This window comes from Gymnodraco acuticeps, unplaced genomic scaffold (assembly GCF_902827175.1).
Source record: "Gymnodraco acuticeps unplaced genomic scaffold, fGymAcu1.1, whole genome shotgun sequence".
NCBI classification, from domain to species: Eukaryota; Metazoa; Chordata; class Actinopteri; order Perciformes; family Bathydraconidae; genus Gymnodraco; species Gymnodraco acuticeps.
The window spans coordinates 1-17,876 of record NW_022991457.1 but is presented as its reverse complement, the minus strand read 5'-3'; the positions used below and the strand labels follow the sequence as shown (position 1 = coordinate 17,876).

General features: G+C 42.4%; 1 protein-coding gene across 1 annotated transcript in view; it reads left to right on the top strand.

Moving 5' to 3' along the window:
* LOC117532975 (afadin-like) overlaps positions 1 to 16,748 on the top strand; it is a gene marked incomplete at both ends in the record, with an annotated part of 41,845 nt that extends 25,097 nt beyond the window's left edge. Inside the window, 14 exon segments of the mRNA XM_034196596.1 lie at positions 999 to 1,064; positions 1,193 to 1,266; positions 4,309 to 4,427; positions 7,000 to 7,197; positions 9,558 to 9,649; positions 11,573 to 11,605; positions 11,607 to 11,777; positions 12,308 to 12,443; positions 13,725 to 13,744; positions 13,746 to 13,901; positions 13,903 to 14,129; positions 14,964 to 15,244; positions 15,533 to 15,747; positions 16,569 to 16,748. Of these exon segments, the coding sequence (XP_034052487.1) occupies positions 999 to 1,064; positions 1,193 to 1,266; positions 4,309 to 4,427; positions 7,000 to 7,197; positions 9,558 to 9,649; positions 11,573 to 11,605; positions 11,607 to 11,777; positions 12,308 to 12,443; positions 13,725 to 13,744; positions 13,746 to 13,901; positions 13,903 to 14,129; positions 14,964 to 15,244; positions 15,533 to 15,747; positions 16,569 to 16,748 (1,968 nt within the window).
* Between the last annotated feature and the right edge of the window lie 1,128 nt (positions 16,749 to 17,876).

The following is a 17,876-nucleotide window of genomic DNA, read 5'->3' as shown; positions in this document are numbered from 1 at the left end:
TTTGACGTGTTGGTGACCTTGTTACCTCGGATAAAAGAGGCTCAGGAAACGACAGCTTTATAATCCCTTCCTGTTCTGTGTCAGCACATTAGAATGGATTCATGTTGTCAAAATAGACGAGAGGTGGCGAAAACGTCTACATTTCCATTTTCTATGGGAGCTTTCAAAACTGTGTATATGCAGAAATGATTGTCTTCCACATTGATACTCTACTAATGCTAATTTCTGTTCTCCATTTCTTTTGGTTTTGGCATTTTTTGGTCGTAATTGTGCTTACTGTGATACTGGATATTGCACTTTGCGGTTTGGGTCAAATGTCCATTCGATTGTGCTACTCTTATGTAGGGCTGCACGATTTTGGGAAAAAATCTAATTGCGATTTTTCTGACAAATATTGAGATTCGATTTGCGATATTTGTTTTTAAGCGACCCAACGGAAGTTTATTGTAAAATGCGGCCATAACTCCGGCTAGGAAGGTCGTATCAACGTGCTCCCGTCTCTTGCAACCCGAGCTACGAGTGAAAGAACTAAACTTACATGAAACTTCCGTTGCTTTAAAGTCAAGCTTCAGTTTCAGATTCACCCTGTAATAGAAACATGTGATGGAGCATTACTAACCTGACTCAGAAACCATCTAAAGCTCCATAGGAAGCCATTTGGAAAGGGCAGGCACTTTCAAAAGCACTTGGCAGGTGATTGGATCAATCTGTCTATCACCTTCTATCATGGGCTACTTCTGATTGATTAACAATGGCTGGTACATGTGGAGCACAGCACTTCTGATTGGTGTGGATGACTGACACACAATAAAAAAAAAGTTTTAAATCGATTAATCGTTCAGCCCTACTCTTATGACGCCACACATTTAAAATTCAGCAGGAAAGCATCCTAATATTCACACTGGCCTCAGACCTGTTCACTTGCCATTTTGTGGAATAAATTACTGTTTAATATTTAGCTAGTTAACCTGTGTGTGTCTCGTTGTCTCTGTCTGCAGGGTGCGGGTCAGGAGAAGCTGGGCATCTACGTCAAGTCTGTGGTGAAAGGAGGAGCAGCGGACGTGGTGAGAACACACAAACTGCAATTATACAGAAAAGCATGAGGAAAACACACAGTGACTCATGATGAGGGTGTGTGTGTGTGTGGTGTGTGTGTGTGTGTGTGTGTGTGTGTGTGTGTGTGTGTGTGCAGGACGGTCGTCTGGCTGCAGGTGACCAGCTGCTGAGCGTAGATGGACGCAGCCTCGTCGGCCTATCACAGGAGAGGTAAAGACACGGGTCAAATTACTGCTAATATTTCAATGTTTTGTTTGCGGAAGACGCATTTAAAGCGTTCAGTGCTCAGAAATTGTGTTCTTACGCTCATTTCCATTCGCACAATTAGATATGGTAATTTCCCAGATGACCTGTAGATAAATGATGGTTGGCAACAAACTGATATAACGATATTATGACACTAGATATCACTTTACATTTTGGATATCTTGAGACTGTAAGTGTAGTTTGTTCCTGGTTTTAAAGGCTACATGGCAATAATGTATTTTTCTGAATTGACTATCTTTTCTGTAATTTCCATTCGTCATTAAATAAATTAACTGGTTTTAGTGAGTAAGTCGGTGGGGGTGTGGTATTGAACGTCGACGGGAGGGGTGGGGGTGGGTGCTAGTTGTGGCACAATTCCGTTGTACACACCGACGTTAACAGCAGCCCCGTCTGTGCGCACGGCGACCGGCTCTGTCGTCCAGTGACCGAAGCGCCTTCTGGAAATGCGCTTAGTGAGACAAGTGCCGGTCCGCATTTCAGATGTTTGCCCGCACATGCGTTCCAGTTATGTGCACCCCTGAATATAAACACATCAACGTTAAAGATATATACGTATATTGACAATCCTCCAAAAACACGTAAAAGGAGAAGTGGGGACATGTAGTATTTGTGTTTATATCCTCAACCACCTACCCGCAGAGTACTGAGTATTTGAGATCTCGCTGATGACGAAACTCTGTTTGAATTCTATTTTAGGAATTGAAAACATTTGGAAAACTTTAATATCATGTTAACGTCAGATAACCACATCTTGGACAGAGACCACAGAGTTGAGAAATCTTGCGGTTTTTGTCCTCGTGGAAAAAAAAGACAAAACTTTCGAAACATGTTTAAAACACAAGCAGAAAAAGGGTGTGTTTTGGAAACAGCCGAGAACTCCCTCTCACATCCAGTTATTCCTCTCTCTTCCTCTGCGTACAGACCGTGTTGCTGCTTACTGAGCGAGAAGTCAAACTGGATTTACAAACAATTTGCCTGTTACTTTTGCATGCAGGTTGCAGGACTTCCGATGTTCCTGTAAATGTCTGTACTTGTTCTCCCTTCTGCAGGTGGCTCCTTGCATGTCAGGATTTAGCATTATTTGCAGCCTTAATGTCTGGTTGATGTTAAGTCCTGAGATACTTCCATACATGGGATCAGAGTGTGTTCTCTGCTCAGCATCAGGCTGTTAATGTTGCATCAAATCAAACCCACATGGCTCATTTCCTCATGTGATCTGCCTCTCAGCTGTTCAGAGGATTTGCTGTAAGCTCTACGCACATGTGGCAATAACAGAAAATAACACGGAGACTTTCTGTGTGTTACAGTAATATATGTCTGATAAACTGTTGTTCCCAAATGACTCATGAGTTCATATATTCCTTGCCTTTTCTTGATCATAAAAGCTCCATGAGTGTGTCTTTAAACAGGCTAATACGTTCATTATCTTCCAAACTTATGTATAATAGTCTACTGAAAGAATCGATATAATAATTTCATCGTACTGTTAAGAAGGCCTATACTACACTTTACACAGGTTTACTAGCTACATAAAAGATACAATGGTTATCCTCCATAACCAGCTGCAAGAATAAACAATTAATGCATCAATAATTATAATCCAATAATAACACATACGTTATTATAAAATGGGCCATATTGCATGAGCACTTTTACTATCGGTACTTAAAGAATCGAGGTGCACTTTCTGACAGAACACATACAACTCCACCAGTTCAACTAAACACACACACACACACACACACACCCCTCGGGATGGGTACCGAGCCCCGGTATTAAACGGGCCCCGGGGCTCAATTATTAAAGACCGTGGTACCGTTAAGCTCCGACGTTATCGGTCTTTTTATCGGTACTGGAGACATGTAAAAAATATCTGTCATATGTATTATTGCTACACCAACATTATATTGCAGTTTTAGTTTCACCAACTCCGTTTCTAATACGCAAAAAGACTGCAAAATGCGTCCATGATTATTTTTAGTATTTTCGATCTTTCCAATCCAGACGAGATCTCTCTCCCCCGCCTGTGTGCGAGGGGGCGGGGCAGTTTACACACACACAGCTGCTACATGCAGCAACACACACACACGCGAGAGACGCGCTCCAAGGTGGTTAAACTTTACCCGTCTCGATGCTCGTTACCAAAAGTGCAATAAGAGTTTAGTATGTAAGGGCGGTAACACGAGCAATTAGTCTAAACATTTAGCAAAAGTGCTCCACATCCAGACGGAGAAATGCACCGGGTTCGACTGTCTTTCTAGCAGCTCTGTAGCTCCATCCACGAGTAACGTTTCCACGTCAGGTGTTATGTATGCTAGCAGCAACACACGGAGTTAACTCAATGATACAAACATGGGTTAATGATTAGAGGAAACTGAGTTATTTAGTTTGTTAAAGTTTCAGCTATTCTGTTCACAATTCTGTCATCACATTATTTAATACGATTTGTTAAAACATTGTTGTTTCTTTTGATGTGAAATATTATGTATTTAATTTAAATAAAAAGCAATGTTAGTTTTGTTCACAATTTCTTTAGTTAGTTTACCTTATTTCTTTCTCCTAAAGAACCGATAAGAGTACCGTTGAAAGACCGGACCGATAAGCGGTATCGATAAAAGTAGTAGTACCGTTAAAACCTTAACGATACCCATCCCTACACACACCCATATTTTATTACATTGATAGTATTTGCATTTTCATAGTTTAGATTTATGATATCCATCAGTTGTGTCAAACTTAATTTCTTGCTTTGTCATACTGTGTGTTTGATATGGTCTTGCCAATAAAGCTTCTATGAATTTGAACATTGTGATGCTAATAGTTTTGCTATTTTCTCTCTCTTGCGCTTTCCCTCTCTCTCTTGCTCTTTCTCTCTCTCTGTGTGTGTGTGTGGGTGTTGTGTGTGTGTGTGTGCCTGTGTGTGTGTGTGTGTTGCCTGTGTGTGTGTGTGTGTGTGTGCCTGTGTGTGCCTGTGTGTGTGTGTAGGGCTGCGGAGTTAATGACGAGGACGGGTGCAGTGGTGACTCTGGAGGTGGCGAAGCAGGGAGCGATCTACCACGGTCTGGCAACGCTCCTGAACCAGCCGAGCCCCTTGCTGCCCCGAGGTGAGAACACACACATTCAAACTGTTTAAAAGTCATTCTTATTCCTTTGCATCTGACTTGTTTATTTATTGTTTATTTTGCAATTGTACAGTTTATTTTATAGAATAACGTTCTTGTTTCTCATGATATTGAGGAACCTTTTACTTTTGGCGCTTAATGATGTAGTTAAAAAACTTTGCAGATTAATATTCTATTGATAAAAAATGTATTTCCAACGATTTTATTAATCAAACAATCGTTTTTTTGTAATCTTTCAATTAAAAAAAGTCTATTATTTTGTTCTTCCAGTCTCTCAAGTGAGAAAACATCGAATAAAACGTTTTGTGGACCATCACTTCAGACATTTGTGCTTGTAAAAAACGTGATGTTCATTAATCAAGAGCAAAATACAATTTGCATTCCAGCTGTTTGTCACGTCTTAAACAATCATGACGATTAGAAAAAGTGTTAAATTAAAAGCCAGAAAAGCGTAATGTAGTGTAACATGTAATGAATGGACTATTGTCAGTTCCACCATTAGTTAATAACAGCTTCTGGTGTGAAAGAGGAGAAGCAGACTGGTCCAGACACTGAGTCCTTGTTGTCTTCTCTGCAGCCCCGTATAAAAAAAAAAAAAAGTCCTGCAGACTGACGGACATAATGAGTGTTTGTGGCTACAGCCAGATATGTGTGTGTAAGCGTGTCCACATACACACACACACACACACATGTTGGGACAGAGTTTACGGGGTTGTCTGGCTCTGTGCTGGTCTTTGTCCGCTGGAATGTGACCCCAGATTCATTAAGGAAGTCTTCTGCGGTGCAGGATTACGCTAACGGGTGTTTCTCCCTCGACCACAGCCTGTTTTCCAGTCAGACGGTGAAATGTAACCTCCGGGCTGTGAAGGACTCCGGTCACTCTTTAGTGTTTGGAAACTGGACAAGTCAAAGTGTAGATTCTCACAGAGTCAGGGAGCAGACATAGAGACTCAGGAGGGAAGTCGTTACACTTAACTCTGTTTTTAAAAAGGGGCCCTGTTAGGCTTTCTGGGATTTCTGTTTCCTGTAGTGTTATATAGGTTTTAGTGCATGTAAATGGTCTGCAAAGGCTAAAATCCCTCCAGAAAGAAAAGAGGTGCTGCAGCACAGGCAGTATGAGCCACTACATACTGATATACACCTGAACATCAGCAGGGAGAAGCACTTTTAAAGTAGAGGACACTACTACGTACTGTATATACACCTGGAACATCAGCAGAGAGGACTCTTTAAAGTAGAGACAACTACATACTGATATAGCACCTGAACATCAGCAGGAGAGGACTCTTTAAAAGTAGACAGAACCAAATAACCACAATACTGAATATACAAAACCTGCAACATCAGCAGGAAGAGGACTCTTAAAGTAGAGACACTACATACTGATATACAACCTTATGAATCAAGCAGGATAGACTCTTTAAAAGTAGAGACAACTACATACTGATAAATCAGCAGGAGAGGGCTTCTTTAAAGTAAAGACACTACATACTGATATACCTCTGAACATCAGCAGGAGAGGACTCTTTAAAGTAGAGACACTACATACTGATATACACCTGAACATCAGCAGGAGAGGACTCTTTAAAGTAGAGACACTACATACTGATTAACACCTGAACATCAGCAGGAGAGGACTCTTTAAAGTAGAGACACTACATACTGATATACACCTGAACATCAGCAGGAGAGGACTCTTTAAAGTATAGACACTACATACTGATATACACCTGAACATCAGCAGGAGAGGACTCTTTAAAGTAGAGACACTACATACTGATATACACCTGAACATCAGCAGGAGAGGACTCTTTAAAGTAGAGACACTACATACTGATATACACCTGAACATCAGCAGGAGAGGACTCTTTTAAAGTAGAGACACTACATACTGATATCACCTGAACATCAGCAGGAGAGGACTCTTTAAAGTAGAGACATTACATACTGATATACACCTGAACATCAGCAGGAGAGGACTCTTTAAAGTAGAGACACTACATACTGATATGAACCTGAACATCAGCAGGAGAGGACTCTTTAAAGTAGAGACACTACATACTGATATACACCTGAACATCAGCAGGAGAGGACTCTTTAAAGTAGAGACACTACATACTGATATACACCTGAACATCAGCAGGAGAGGACTCTTTAAAGTAGAGACACTACATACTGATATACACCTGAACATCAGCAGGAGAGGACTCTCTAAAGTAGAGACACTACATACTGATACACACTCTTTACGGTTTTATATAAACCTACAATTGGCATACAATTACAATATTTTAAAAAGTAGGAATTAATAATAATTCATTCTATTTACACCTTACAATTCAAGAAATGTTCTGAGCAAAGGTTTAAGACAAAAGGACCGTAACATTATTACGTTTTAATCACCCAAACTGCCCAATGATTTGATGTAATGTCAAATCATTACCACAAAGTAAAAGAAAACCTGCATTAAGAAAATAATGAAAGTGATACTTGTTATTACTGCAACAACCAATTCAAAATTCAATCATCCATTCTCTCCGTTTCGTCCCTCCAGCTGCAGACCGAGGGCGTGATAAGAACGGAAAGCTGCGACCAAAGAGCGAGGGCTTCGAGCTTTACAACAACTCTGTGCAGAACGGCTCTCCGGAGAGTCCGCAGGCCGGCTGGGACTCGTACCCCGAACCAAAGAAGACCAACGAAGACCGGCTGCTCAAGAATCGAGCCGACCACCGGTCCAGCCCTAACGTAGCCAGTAAGACCCTCGACTTTCTTAAATGTCACCTATTATGCAAAATCCACTTTGTCACGTCTTTCATACATCAACATGTGTCCCCTCTTCTTCATGTCTCTTCTACATCAACATGTGTCCCCTCTTCTTCATGTCTCTTCTACATCAACATGTTGTCCCCTCTCTTCTTCATGTCTCTTCTACATCAACATGTGTCCCCTCTTCTTCATGTCTCTTCTACATCAACATGTGTCCCCTCTTCTTTATGTCTCTTCTACATCACCATGTGTCCCCTCTTCTTCATGTCTCTTCCACATCAACATGTGTCCCCTCTTCTTCATGTCTCTTCTACATCAACATGTGTCCCCTCTTCTCCATGTCTCTTCTACATCAACATGTGTCCCCTCTTCTTCATGTCTCTTCTACATCAATGTGTCCCCTCTTCTTCTGTCTCTTCTACATCAACATGTGTCCCCTCTTCTTCATGTCTCTTCTACATCACCATGTGTCCCCTCTTCTTCATGTCTCTTCTACATCAACATGTGTCCCCTCTTCTTCATGTCTCTTCTTCACCAACATGTGTCCCCTCTTCTTCATATCTCTTCTACATCAACATGTGTCCCTCTTCTTCATGTCTCTTCTACATCAACATGTGGTCCCCTCTTCTTCATGTCTCTTCTACATCAACATGTGTCCCCTCTTTCCTCATGTCTCTTCTACATCAACATGTGTCTCCTCTTCTTCATGTCTCTTCTACATCAACATGTGTCCCCTCTTCTTTCATGTCTCTTCTACATCAACATGTGGTCCCTCTTTCTTCAATGTCTCTTCTACATCAAGCATGTGTCCCCTCTTCTCCATGTCTACATTCTACATCAACATGTGTCCCCTCTTCTTCATGTCTCTTCTACATCAACATTGTGTCCCCTCTTCTGTCATGTCTCTTCTACATCAACATGTTCCCCTCTTCTTCATGTCTCTTCTACATCAACATGTGTCCCCTCTTATTCATGTCTTCTTCTCTTCTACATCAACATGTGTCCCCTCTGTGGAAAGAGACTCTGAAAGTTTCAGGAACAAAAGATTCTCTCTCTTTTTGATCCATTTCTATAAACACCTGTCTGAAAATGAGCTGATCAGATTTTGGCCACTTTATGATGTCATAACGATGTTTTGTCTTGTGTAACCATTAGCCAATCAGCAACCAAGGTAACCCCCCCCCCACCTTATCACCTGAATCTACCTCCTAGAGCACCATTGAGTTCTTTGTAACCAAATGCTCTCTCAGAGGGGCGTGGGGAGGGGCTCCTTATTTTCATCTAAAGTAACAGACAGAGAATCAGCACTTTGGAAAACAGGGGCTGAAACAGAGGGGATTATGGGTAATGCTGCAATGGTCTGTTTGGTGTTTCATCAGCCAATCAGAGACAGGTTCTGTATATATCTGAGACCTGTGATATACTGATGAAAAACAGTATAATCGGGCACCTTTAAGTAACTAAAACTAGTCCAGTGTATACAGTGTTTGTGTCTGTATTCAAGACACATGTTTTTTGGTTGAGCCAACTGACACCAGTGAATTTATACATGTTCCTTTAATTGGGTCTGTTGTTCACATATTGAAATGTAAAATTAGTATTTAAGAAAAGTATCCATGTTTCAAATTGTCTTCTAACTGCTGCTCACATCTATTTAATGCATTGGACTTCTTAATTCATAAAACGGATGGCATGTGACATGAGTTAAAAGATGTTATTTGATCACATATTCATAGCATTATTGAAGCTGTAAATTAAGCAGAAAATCATCAAAATGACTTGATGAAATAAAATGAAATGGAAAGTATCTGTGGTAAAATACAGATGTACAAATTATGGTGGGTGTAGACTTGGCATGGGCAGCAGTGGAAATAAGAGGAGACAAATACTGGTGTTGTTCTTTGAGTACTCCACCCTGATTTGGAAACAGTGGCATAACACTGCCTGCAAAAGTCTTAAATAAACAACCTCAGAAACCACTTTCAGTAAATACTTTGGGTATTTTTTGAATAGTTAACGACTCCTTTGCACCTATAAGTCTTTGGGTAATTGCACTGTTAGTGAATGCATTTAAAATAACTTTTCTTTGTAAGATTTTGATATCATAGTAAGGCATTTTTTGTCATAGTTGCAGCCAATTCAAAAACAGTCAAGTACTGTATTTAAATATTTGTCTATTATTAATTACATGTGACTTTTTAATGAAGTCTACATTGGTGCGTGAAAGCAATGTTATTTAAAGTATTTCTGCTGCTCTCTCGGTCAAAACAAGGCACACCTTTAGACTTGTTTTGAATGTTTTTCCCTGATTTTAATATGGCTTTCTTTATTCGCCCCCCTCCTCAGATCAGAGCCAGAGTCCTGCGAGCAAAGCGGTTTACCCCGGAGGACCCGGCACCAAAATCACCTCCGTCTCCACCGGGAACCTGTGTGCAGACGTGAGTCACTTTATAATGGAAGTCAATGGCGTCTCTATGTGGAATGTGCCACCAGACAAAATGTGATTCGAGGACACACAGAAATCTAGAGCAGAGAAGAGGAATCCTCTTTCCTGACGATAGAGACGTGCAGTGATGATGTCTTTTTGTATCTCCCTCGACAAAAGACAATGAGGTTTTTGAATATTGCAGAAAATAAGATCTGTGGCCAACACACATTTATGATACTTACAGGTTTTGGATGACAGCAAGACAATCTCCACTTATTAACACCACTTTATGAAGTGCGAATGCATCTCAAGAAATAAAACTCTAACGTTAGGCTGTAAAGGAACTACAGCACGGTCACCACCACCGCTAAGCTAAAGGAGGCTAATGTTGGGCTGTAAAGGAACTACAGCACGGTCACATGACTTCACGTCACCACCGCTAAGCTAAAGGTGGCTAATGTTGGGCTATACTGTAAAGGAACTACAGCACGGTCACATGACTTCACGTCACCACCGCTAAGCTAAAGGTGGCTAATGTTGGGCTATAAAGGAACTACAGCAAGGTCACATGACTTCACGTCACCACCGCTAAGCTAAAGGTGGCTAATGTTGGGCCATAAAGGAACTACAGCACGGTCACATGACTTCACGTCACCACCGCTAAGCTAAAGGAGGCTAATGTTGGACTGTAAAGGAACTACAGCACGGTCACATGACTTCACGTCACCACCGCTAAGCTAAAGGTGGCTAATGTTGGGCTATAAAAGAACTACAGCACGGTCACATGACTTCACGTCACCACCGCTAAGCTAAAGTGGCTAATGTTGGGCTATAAGGAACTACAGCAAGGTCACATGACTTCACGTCACCACCGCTAAGCTAAAGGTGGCTAATGTTGGGCTATAAAGGAACTACAAGCACGGTCACATGACTTCACGTCACCACCGCTAAGCTAAAGGTGGCTAATGTTGGGCTATAAAGGAACTACAGCACGGTCACATGAACTTCACGTCACCACCGCTAAGCTAAAGGAGGCTAATGTTGGGCTGTAAAGGAACTACAAGCACGGTCACATGACTTCACGTCACCACTGCTTAAGCTAAAGGTGGCTAATGTTGAGCTATAAAGGAAACTACAGCACGGTCACATGACTTCACGTCACCACCGCTAAGCTAAAGGTGGCTAATGTTGGGCTATAAAGGAACTACAGCACGGTCACATGACATCACGTCAGCACCGCTAAGCTAAAGGTGGCTAATGTTGGGCTATGAAGGAACTACAGCACGGTCACATGACTTCACGTCACCACCGCTAAGCTAAAGGTGGCTAATGTTGGGCTATAAAGGAACTACAGCACGGTCACATGACTTCACGTCACCACCGCTAAGCTAAAGGTGGCTAATGTTGGGCTATAAAGGAACTACAAGCACGGTCACATGACTTCACGTCACCACCGCTAAGCTAAAGGGGGTTAATGTTTGGGCTATAAAGGAACTACAGCACGGTCACATGACTTCACGTCACCACCGCTAAGCTAAGGAGGCTAATGTTGGGCTATAGAGGAACTACAGCACGGTCACATGACTTCACGTCACCACCGCTAAGCTAAAGGAGGCTAATGTTGGCCGTCTCATTTAGACACTTTTTTAGAAACCTCTGTTTGAATTAGGGATATTTACTGTATTTTATGTCGTAGATTTGAAGGTAAATCATATATATTGTTAGCTTGTGTTTACCATACCCCTTATTTCATTATTACAACCAAAAACACATTCATAAAAAGTAGACTTTCGGAGGAGTGAACAGGAAGCGCTAACTAATGTCCAGTATTTAGGAGTCATTGCTTCACCACTCTGCCTGTTAAGTATTGGAAAGGTGTCCCAAATATTTCTATCTCTCACACTAATTATTATTATTACGTTTGCTCCATCAGGACGAGCCCTCCCCCCCCCACCCAGAGGAGTACCCCCATCCCCACCCAGACCTACCCCAGAGAGTACTTCACCATCCCGGCCTCCAAGAGCCAGGACCGGGTGGTGGGTCCGGGGCCGGGACCCCCTCAGCACTGGCAGGGCGTGGAGGACAGAGAGCGCCTCCCTGTGGTGGAAAACATCCACAACAACAACAACAGCATGCAGGTAAGAGCAGCGCCAGACACCAGCTTTACTGACAGAGAATACCTACAAATAATATAGGAAATGCTTGAGTGGTAATTCTAATTTAAAAATTAACCTAAAATGTACAGAAAATGTTTTATTTGTTGAAGGGACCACATTCAGATTCTTATACCTTAAATCTAGGATACTAATACCTTATTTAAATGTATTTTTATTTATTTTAATTATTTTATTTAACCTACAACGGCCCTTATAATGCCTTTGTATACATAAACATATACAACTTTAAATTTCAACTGGTTTTCTTAATTTACTTGAAAAGTCAGTTTTGTTTTTTAATTTAAAATGTAAGTACATTTAAAGATAGTCTTGGATACTGAACAACGGATGTCTTTGCACCGTCTTCTTCCTTTCTCTTTTAATGCTCCCTTCTCATTTATGTGACTACCATTTTACTTCATCTTTTTTACTTCTCAATCTTTCCCTGTTCTTTACTTCATTGACGTTCCAGCTTCTCTTGCCTCTTACTCGATGTCCTCTTCTCTTCCCAGCGGATCAACCACTCCCAGGAGGATTTGTACCCCCCACCAGGAGGCATGAGGCCTGACATGCAGCCTCTCTACCAGCAGGACTACCAGCCCAGAGACCTGGACTACCAGCTGGACTACCAGAGAGGTCCCCCAGGAGGTAGGAAGGCAGGAAGCCTCAGGAAAGAGGGGCTGGAAAAACAGCTGATGGTGTTCCAAACGCCAGATTATGTAACAGCTTAGTGGGTTTAATCATCCAAATGTAATCACATTTGATATTGTGGCTTATGATTATGTAGTAGAGGCGAAGTCCCGCCCATCTACCTCCAACCCATGGGACCTTATTTCAGAAAAAGTATGCATTGAAGTCAATGGAGAGAAAGATTATCTCTCGATCCCGTTTGAATTGTGCCATGAATTACACATATGATGTTTGTCAATCTTACAATATAATTTCCATGTCAAAAAAGTCACAGTTTGTCATAAAACTGTTGAAATATAAGACTATGAAAAATACGCAACTAGAAAGACTACAAATCCCAGAGTCCCGGTCCCGCATGCTGGCTCTTAGGAACCGACTAACTCCCCTTGTGTGTGTGCACAGTTCTCAACGTGCCCAGACTTGGAGTGATTTTCTCCTCTTTGAATACTTTCCGCCTCGTTCTGAAAGAAAGAAGTGAAATGTTCCAACGTGACGGCCGTCTTGGTGTGTGGTGCGAGACGGGAGATGTAGTTCATTGAGCGGTTCACACAAAAACAAGTGTTACTTTTTTTTTTTTAACTTGCAAAATGATCTTTTAAATTGACAAACATCATGTGTGTAATTCGTGGCACAATTCAAACGGGATCGAAAGATAATCTTTCTCTCTCCATTGACTTCAATACAGGTCCCATGGAGGTCCCCCGGAAAGGGAGGGACTTCTATTGAGATGAATCGCAATATTTTATCCAGAATGACAAAGCCAGGAGACATTTGCCCCTTAATCTGGAAACTGAGAAATCCTGTAGATTGGTCCGATTGGCTTATCTTCTAGAAATATTGTTTTAAGTCACTTTCATTACTTTCGATTGAGAGCTCTGTTTCTTCTCCAACAGTAGCAATACAATAAAACTCTTCACTTCTGTTAGTAGCACTAACTTATTTAAAGCCAATACTGTAGCACTTCCAATGGTTTGGGAGTTGAAAGCTTATTTACCTTGACACGTTGCTTTGTATAAAAACATCAGGAAATTGTATATTTGTCCTGATCTCATAAAAGCCTTCTCTCTGCAAAGAAGGGTAAAATACCAATGTCAGAGTTTCCTCTGTCTCTCTTCGTCTTTTTCTTGAGTATATGGATTTAAATCTTAGTTTCAGCCATTTGTGGGGTCAATTTTCATCTCTAATATTACAACTCCCTGCTGTTTTGATACTTAAGAAAAAAAACTGTTCCCTCTCCAGGGGGTCCTGAGCACTGGGCCCCCTCAGCCTCAGGTCTCCTCCTCGTTGGAGTCGTCCACCTCCAGTCAGGAACACCTCAACTTCTCCGCCTCCTCCTCCTCCTCCAACAAGACCCTGAATCAGAAGACAGGTCCGGGTCGATGGAAGACCCCCAACGCCCCCCACGCTGCCCCCCCAGCACCCAGCAGGGACCCCCTCCCGCTCCGACCTCCCCCCTCCTCCCCCTCCTCCTCCGGCCCCTTACCCCGACCCCTACGACGCCTACGAGCCCCAGCCGGAGCTCCCGCTGCCCCCCCCGCCCACCGCCGTCTCCCCCGCTAACGCCCAGCAGGCCGCGGACCGGAAGAAACGAGAGGAGCAGCAGCGCTGGTACGAGAAGGAGAAGGCTCGGCTGGAGGAGGAGAGGTGGGGTCCTTTGTTGTTGTTTGGTTCGGTTTGTTTTGTATCGTTTCCTTTTTTTTTATCATTTTGTCATAATTTTTGTAGTTTCTTTTTGTTCCAGATCGATTTTATTTTGTTTAGACTTGCATTGTTTTTTTTTGTTTACGTAACATTTTAGAGCCTTTTATTTTTCTTATTCTTATTTTTTTGTTATATCATATTCTATTAGATTTATCCGAATGATTAGTGTCCCATACATTTAACCGTAGACACTTACAAAAGCACACAGACACACATTCAAACCTAAAATATAAATAATATCAAACATTAAAGGTGGGGTAGGTAAGTTTGGAGAAACCAGCTCGAGTGCGCGAGAATTTGAAAATACACAGCCGGAAGAAATCTGCCACTTCCTCACAGAGCCCCTCCTCCAACACACACGAACGCGCACATGGCCAATGAGGGCACGAGGTGAGTTTGTGCACAGATGGAAGGCTGACAGGCAGGTAGGCCATCCAGTTACTTTAGCCGGCTCAGATGATTGGTCGTGCTTTTTACAGCGCCACGGCTTCCACAGATTAATTGTTTAATGGATTTATTGTCAAAGCACTTAAAATATTCATTGCTATCGGGATGTTAAGAGCATTCCATGGAATATAACAAGTGTATCTCGAGCCGGTTTCTCAAACTTACCTACCCCACCTTGACTATAACAATAATACATTTTATTTAAGGCGCCTTTCATGACACCTAAGGACACCGTACACTTTGTTAAACATTCTAAGAGATAAAAGCAACGGAACATGATAAAAACACAAACGTATAAGAATTTGTAACAATATCGCTGCTGGTTTCCAGGGAGAGGAAGAGGAGGGAGCAGGAGAGGAAGCTGGGTCAGATCCGGGCCAACCCTGTGATGCCCGTCCAGCCTCACAACAACGGAGGCTCCATGCCCCCCCCCCACCACCAGCAGCCCCCCCCTCACCACCAGCAGCCCCCACCTCACCACCAGCAGCCCCCCCTCCCCTCAGTGACCCCCCCCATGCCCTACCTCCCCCCCCAGCCTCAGCCCCCCCCGCCTAGACCGCTGGCCAGCCTGCCGCGGTCCGCCGTCCCCCCCCCCGCCTCCCACCCTGCAGGTAACACCATTTCTCTTTCTTACAACATGATAAGATAAGAAGTTCTTTATTGATCCCAAATGTTTGTGTGATTATCTATTTTCTAATCCTGATTCTTATCTGTAATGCTTCATCTAAGAGTCTGACTTGTAGTCCCCGCGCAATTTCAATACAAGACAGAAATAAAACTGCGCTTGATTTCGTGTTTGGGACATTGAAATCCTCCATTTTTTTCTAACGGAGAAGCTGACTTCTAGACTGCTTTTATTCGTATACATATATAATAATGTTGTTTCTAACTTGCTGCAGGCATGGACACGGTGATCCGGGAGCTGTTACCGCAGCAGCAGCCGCGCACCATCGAGAGGAGAGACCTGCAGTACATCACCATCAGCAAGGAGGAGCTCTCCACCAGCGACAGCCTCTCTCCAGACCCCTGGAAGAGAGACGCCCGCGAGAAGGCTGAGAAGCAGCAGCAGCTCCACATCGTAGACCTGCTGGACAAAGAGATCCAGGATCTGCAGGTGGGAAGCCTTTACGATCCATTCAGAATTCACTTTCCATTCAAAGCATGTATTGAAGATCTCTAGTGAAGCTGCAAACGCCTGTTATCATACTTTATGATGCATCAACCTGAAAATCAACAAATTGATTTTCAGATGTCACAGGTTAGTCTTTTGTATTGAATGAACTTCCTTTTGGATTTGGTTTTAAAGAAGGACTTAATAGATTTGTGAGTAACAAATAATAATTCTCTCTGGGCAAAATAGATTGATTTGACGATGATGACGTATATGAAGTACAGGAAGAGAGACACTTTTGTGTGTTGTGCAGAAACGGCTGGATCTGAGTCGTACCATCGGCAGGTTTGCAGCCGGAGCGAACCATTCGTCCGTAGCTAAAATAACGGATGGTGGCAAATGAAACTGACTGGAGACTCCGTAGTCCTTTGTCCAGTAGGACTAAATCTCAACATTTCAATGTGAAGCAACTCATTCCCCTCTTACCTTCCTGTCAGGCACTTTCACGTCACTTGTACAGATCTCTGTAAATATTGTTTGATCTCATCTGACACTGAAATACACCTATCTCTGATCTGGTAGTGTTCATTTCAACTAGCAATGTTTGATTTCTATGTGGAACAAGTCTGCTTAAATCATCAGTGTTTTAATCAGGATTTAAAATCAATTCCTTCAACTGCAAAAGCTAAAGTTGTGTTAATCAATATTAGCAAGGAGTTGTTGGGATATATTCACTCATGTGTGAGTGGTAATGTACGGAGGTCGTCAGGTGCCAAGCCGACGCAACCCCCTCCAGATCTAAGAATATTATTTATTTGTTCTAGTCGAAACCGGAGCGAACGGCGGAGGAGAGCGACCGCCTCAGGAAGCTGATGCTGGAGTGGCAGTTCCAGAAACGACTGCAGGAGTCCAAGCACAGCGACGAAGACGAGGAGGAGGAGGACGACGAGGACGTGGACACCATGATGATCATGCAGAGGCTGGAGGCCGAGAAGAGAGCCAGGGTGAGACGGGGGGGAAGAGGATGGATAGAAACATGGAGAGGGTGGAGGAAAGAAGCTGAATGAAAGACAGAGAGAGATAGAGATAAGATTATAGAAGTGAAATGACCAGAAAGGTGAGGAGAGATCGAAATACCGTTTCCCACAATCCTGAGTACAAATATATATTAAAATATGTATATCCTATATATATACACAATCAACAGACACATTTATACATATGCACACATTAAGACGTAAATAAAAGCACAACAATCAATATATACAAAATAACAGTCACTTCAATACCTTAGGGAAATGTACATTAGTGCAAGACCACAGAAACAAGTAGAAATCGTATCATTTGCAAAGAGTATTTTGTAAGGAATAAAACCTTCTGTCTTCAAGTAATAATCTCCATTAGCTCACAGTTTAGAAGCAAATGACACAAAGAAGAATGAGCCACAGGAAGTGGGCGAAACAGAGCCGTCTTTCAAATGGATTCCTCCCTCTATGAATGTCCTGCATGTGCATCTGCAACATGCTTCTGTCATCGCTTTGCCATGCTGAGCTGCTTCAATCTGATTGGCTGGAGGGGTGGACGGGGATACGGGCATGCAGACAGGCAGCCGCTGAAGATGTTGTTAATGCCTGCATTTACGTCATATGGATATAGTTGTGATGTATGCTTGCTGTAGGTGCTTTGGTTCCTACGCTGAGCCACACGAGTGAGTTAGAGCCACAGCTGCGTCCTTGTGTCAGAAAAGACTTTCAAATCTTCTTTACAAACTGGTGTGTTTTGTCCATATTAATGCAAATACAGCAAGAATGCACCGTGACCATCGAGTCTACAAACCCACAGATGATTGAGGCAGATTTCTGGAGCTTCCTGAGATTCCTCGACATATTTATTTGTAATTCTTCTGCAGCATTATTTTCTTTATGTGTGTGTGTTGTTTCAAGTGCTGCTGTATCTGCAAGTAGACATCTAACAGTTTATAGTGAAGGTCAAGTGTATTGAAAGTCTTTCTAGTCCCTGTTTTTATATCCTCAAAGACTCCTCGTGAGTATTTGGATTGCATAATACACATTTGGTTCTGAGTTGTTAAAGTTTATATTGTGCTTAGGGTGATAAGGTGCCAGCATGTGCCT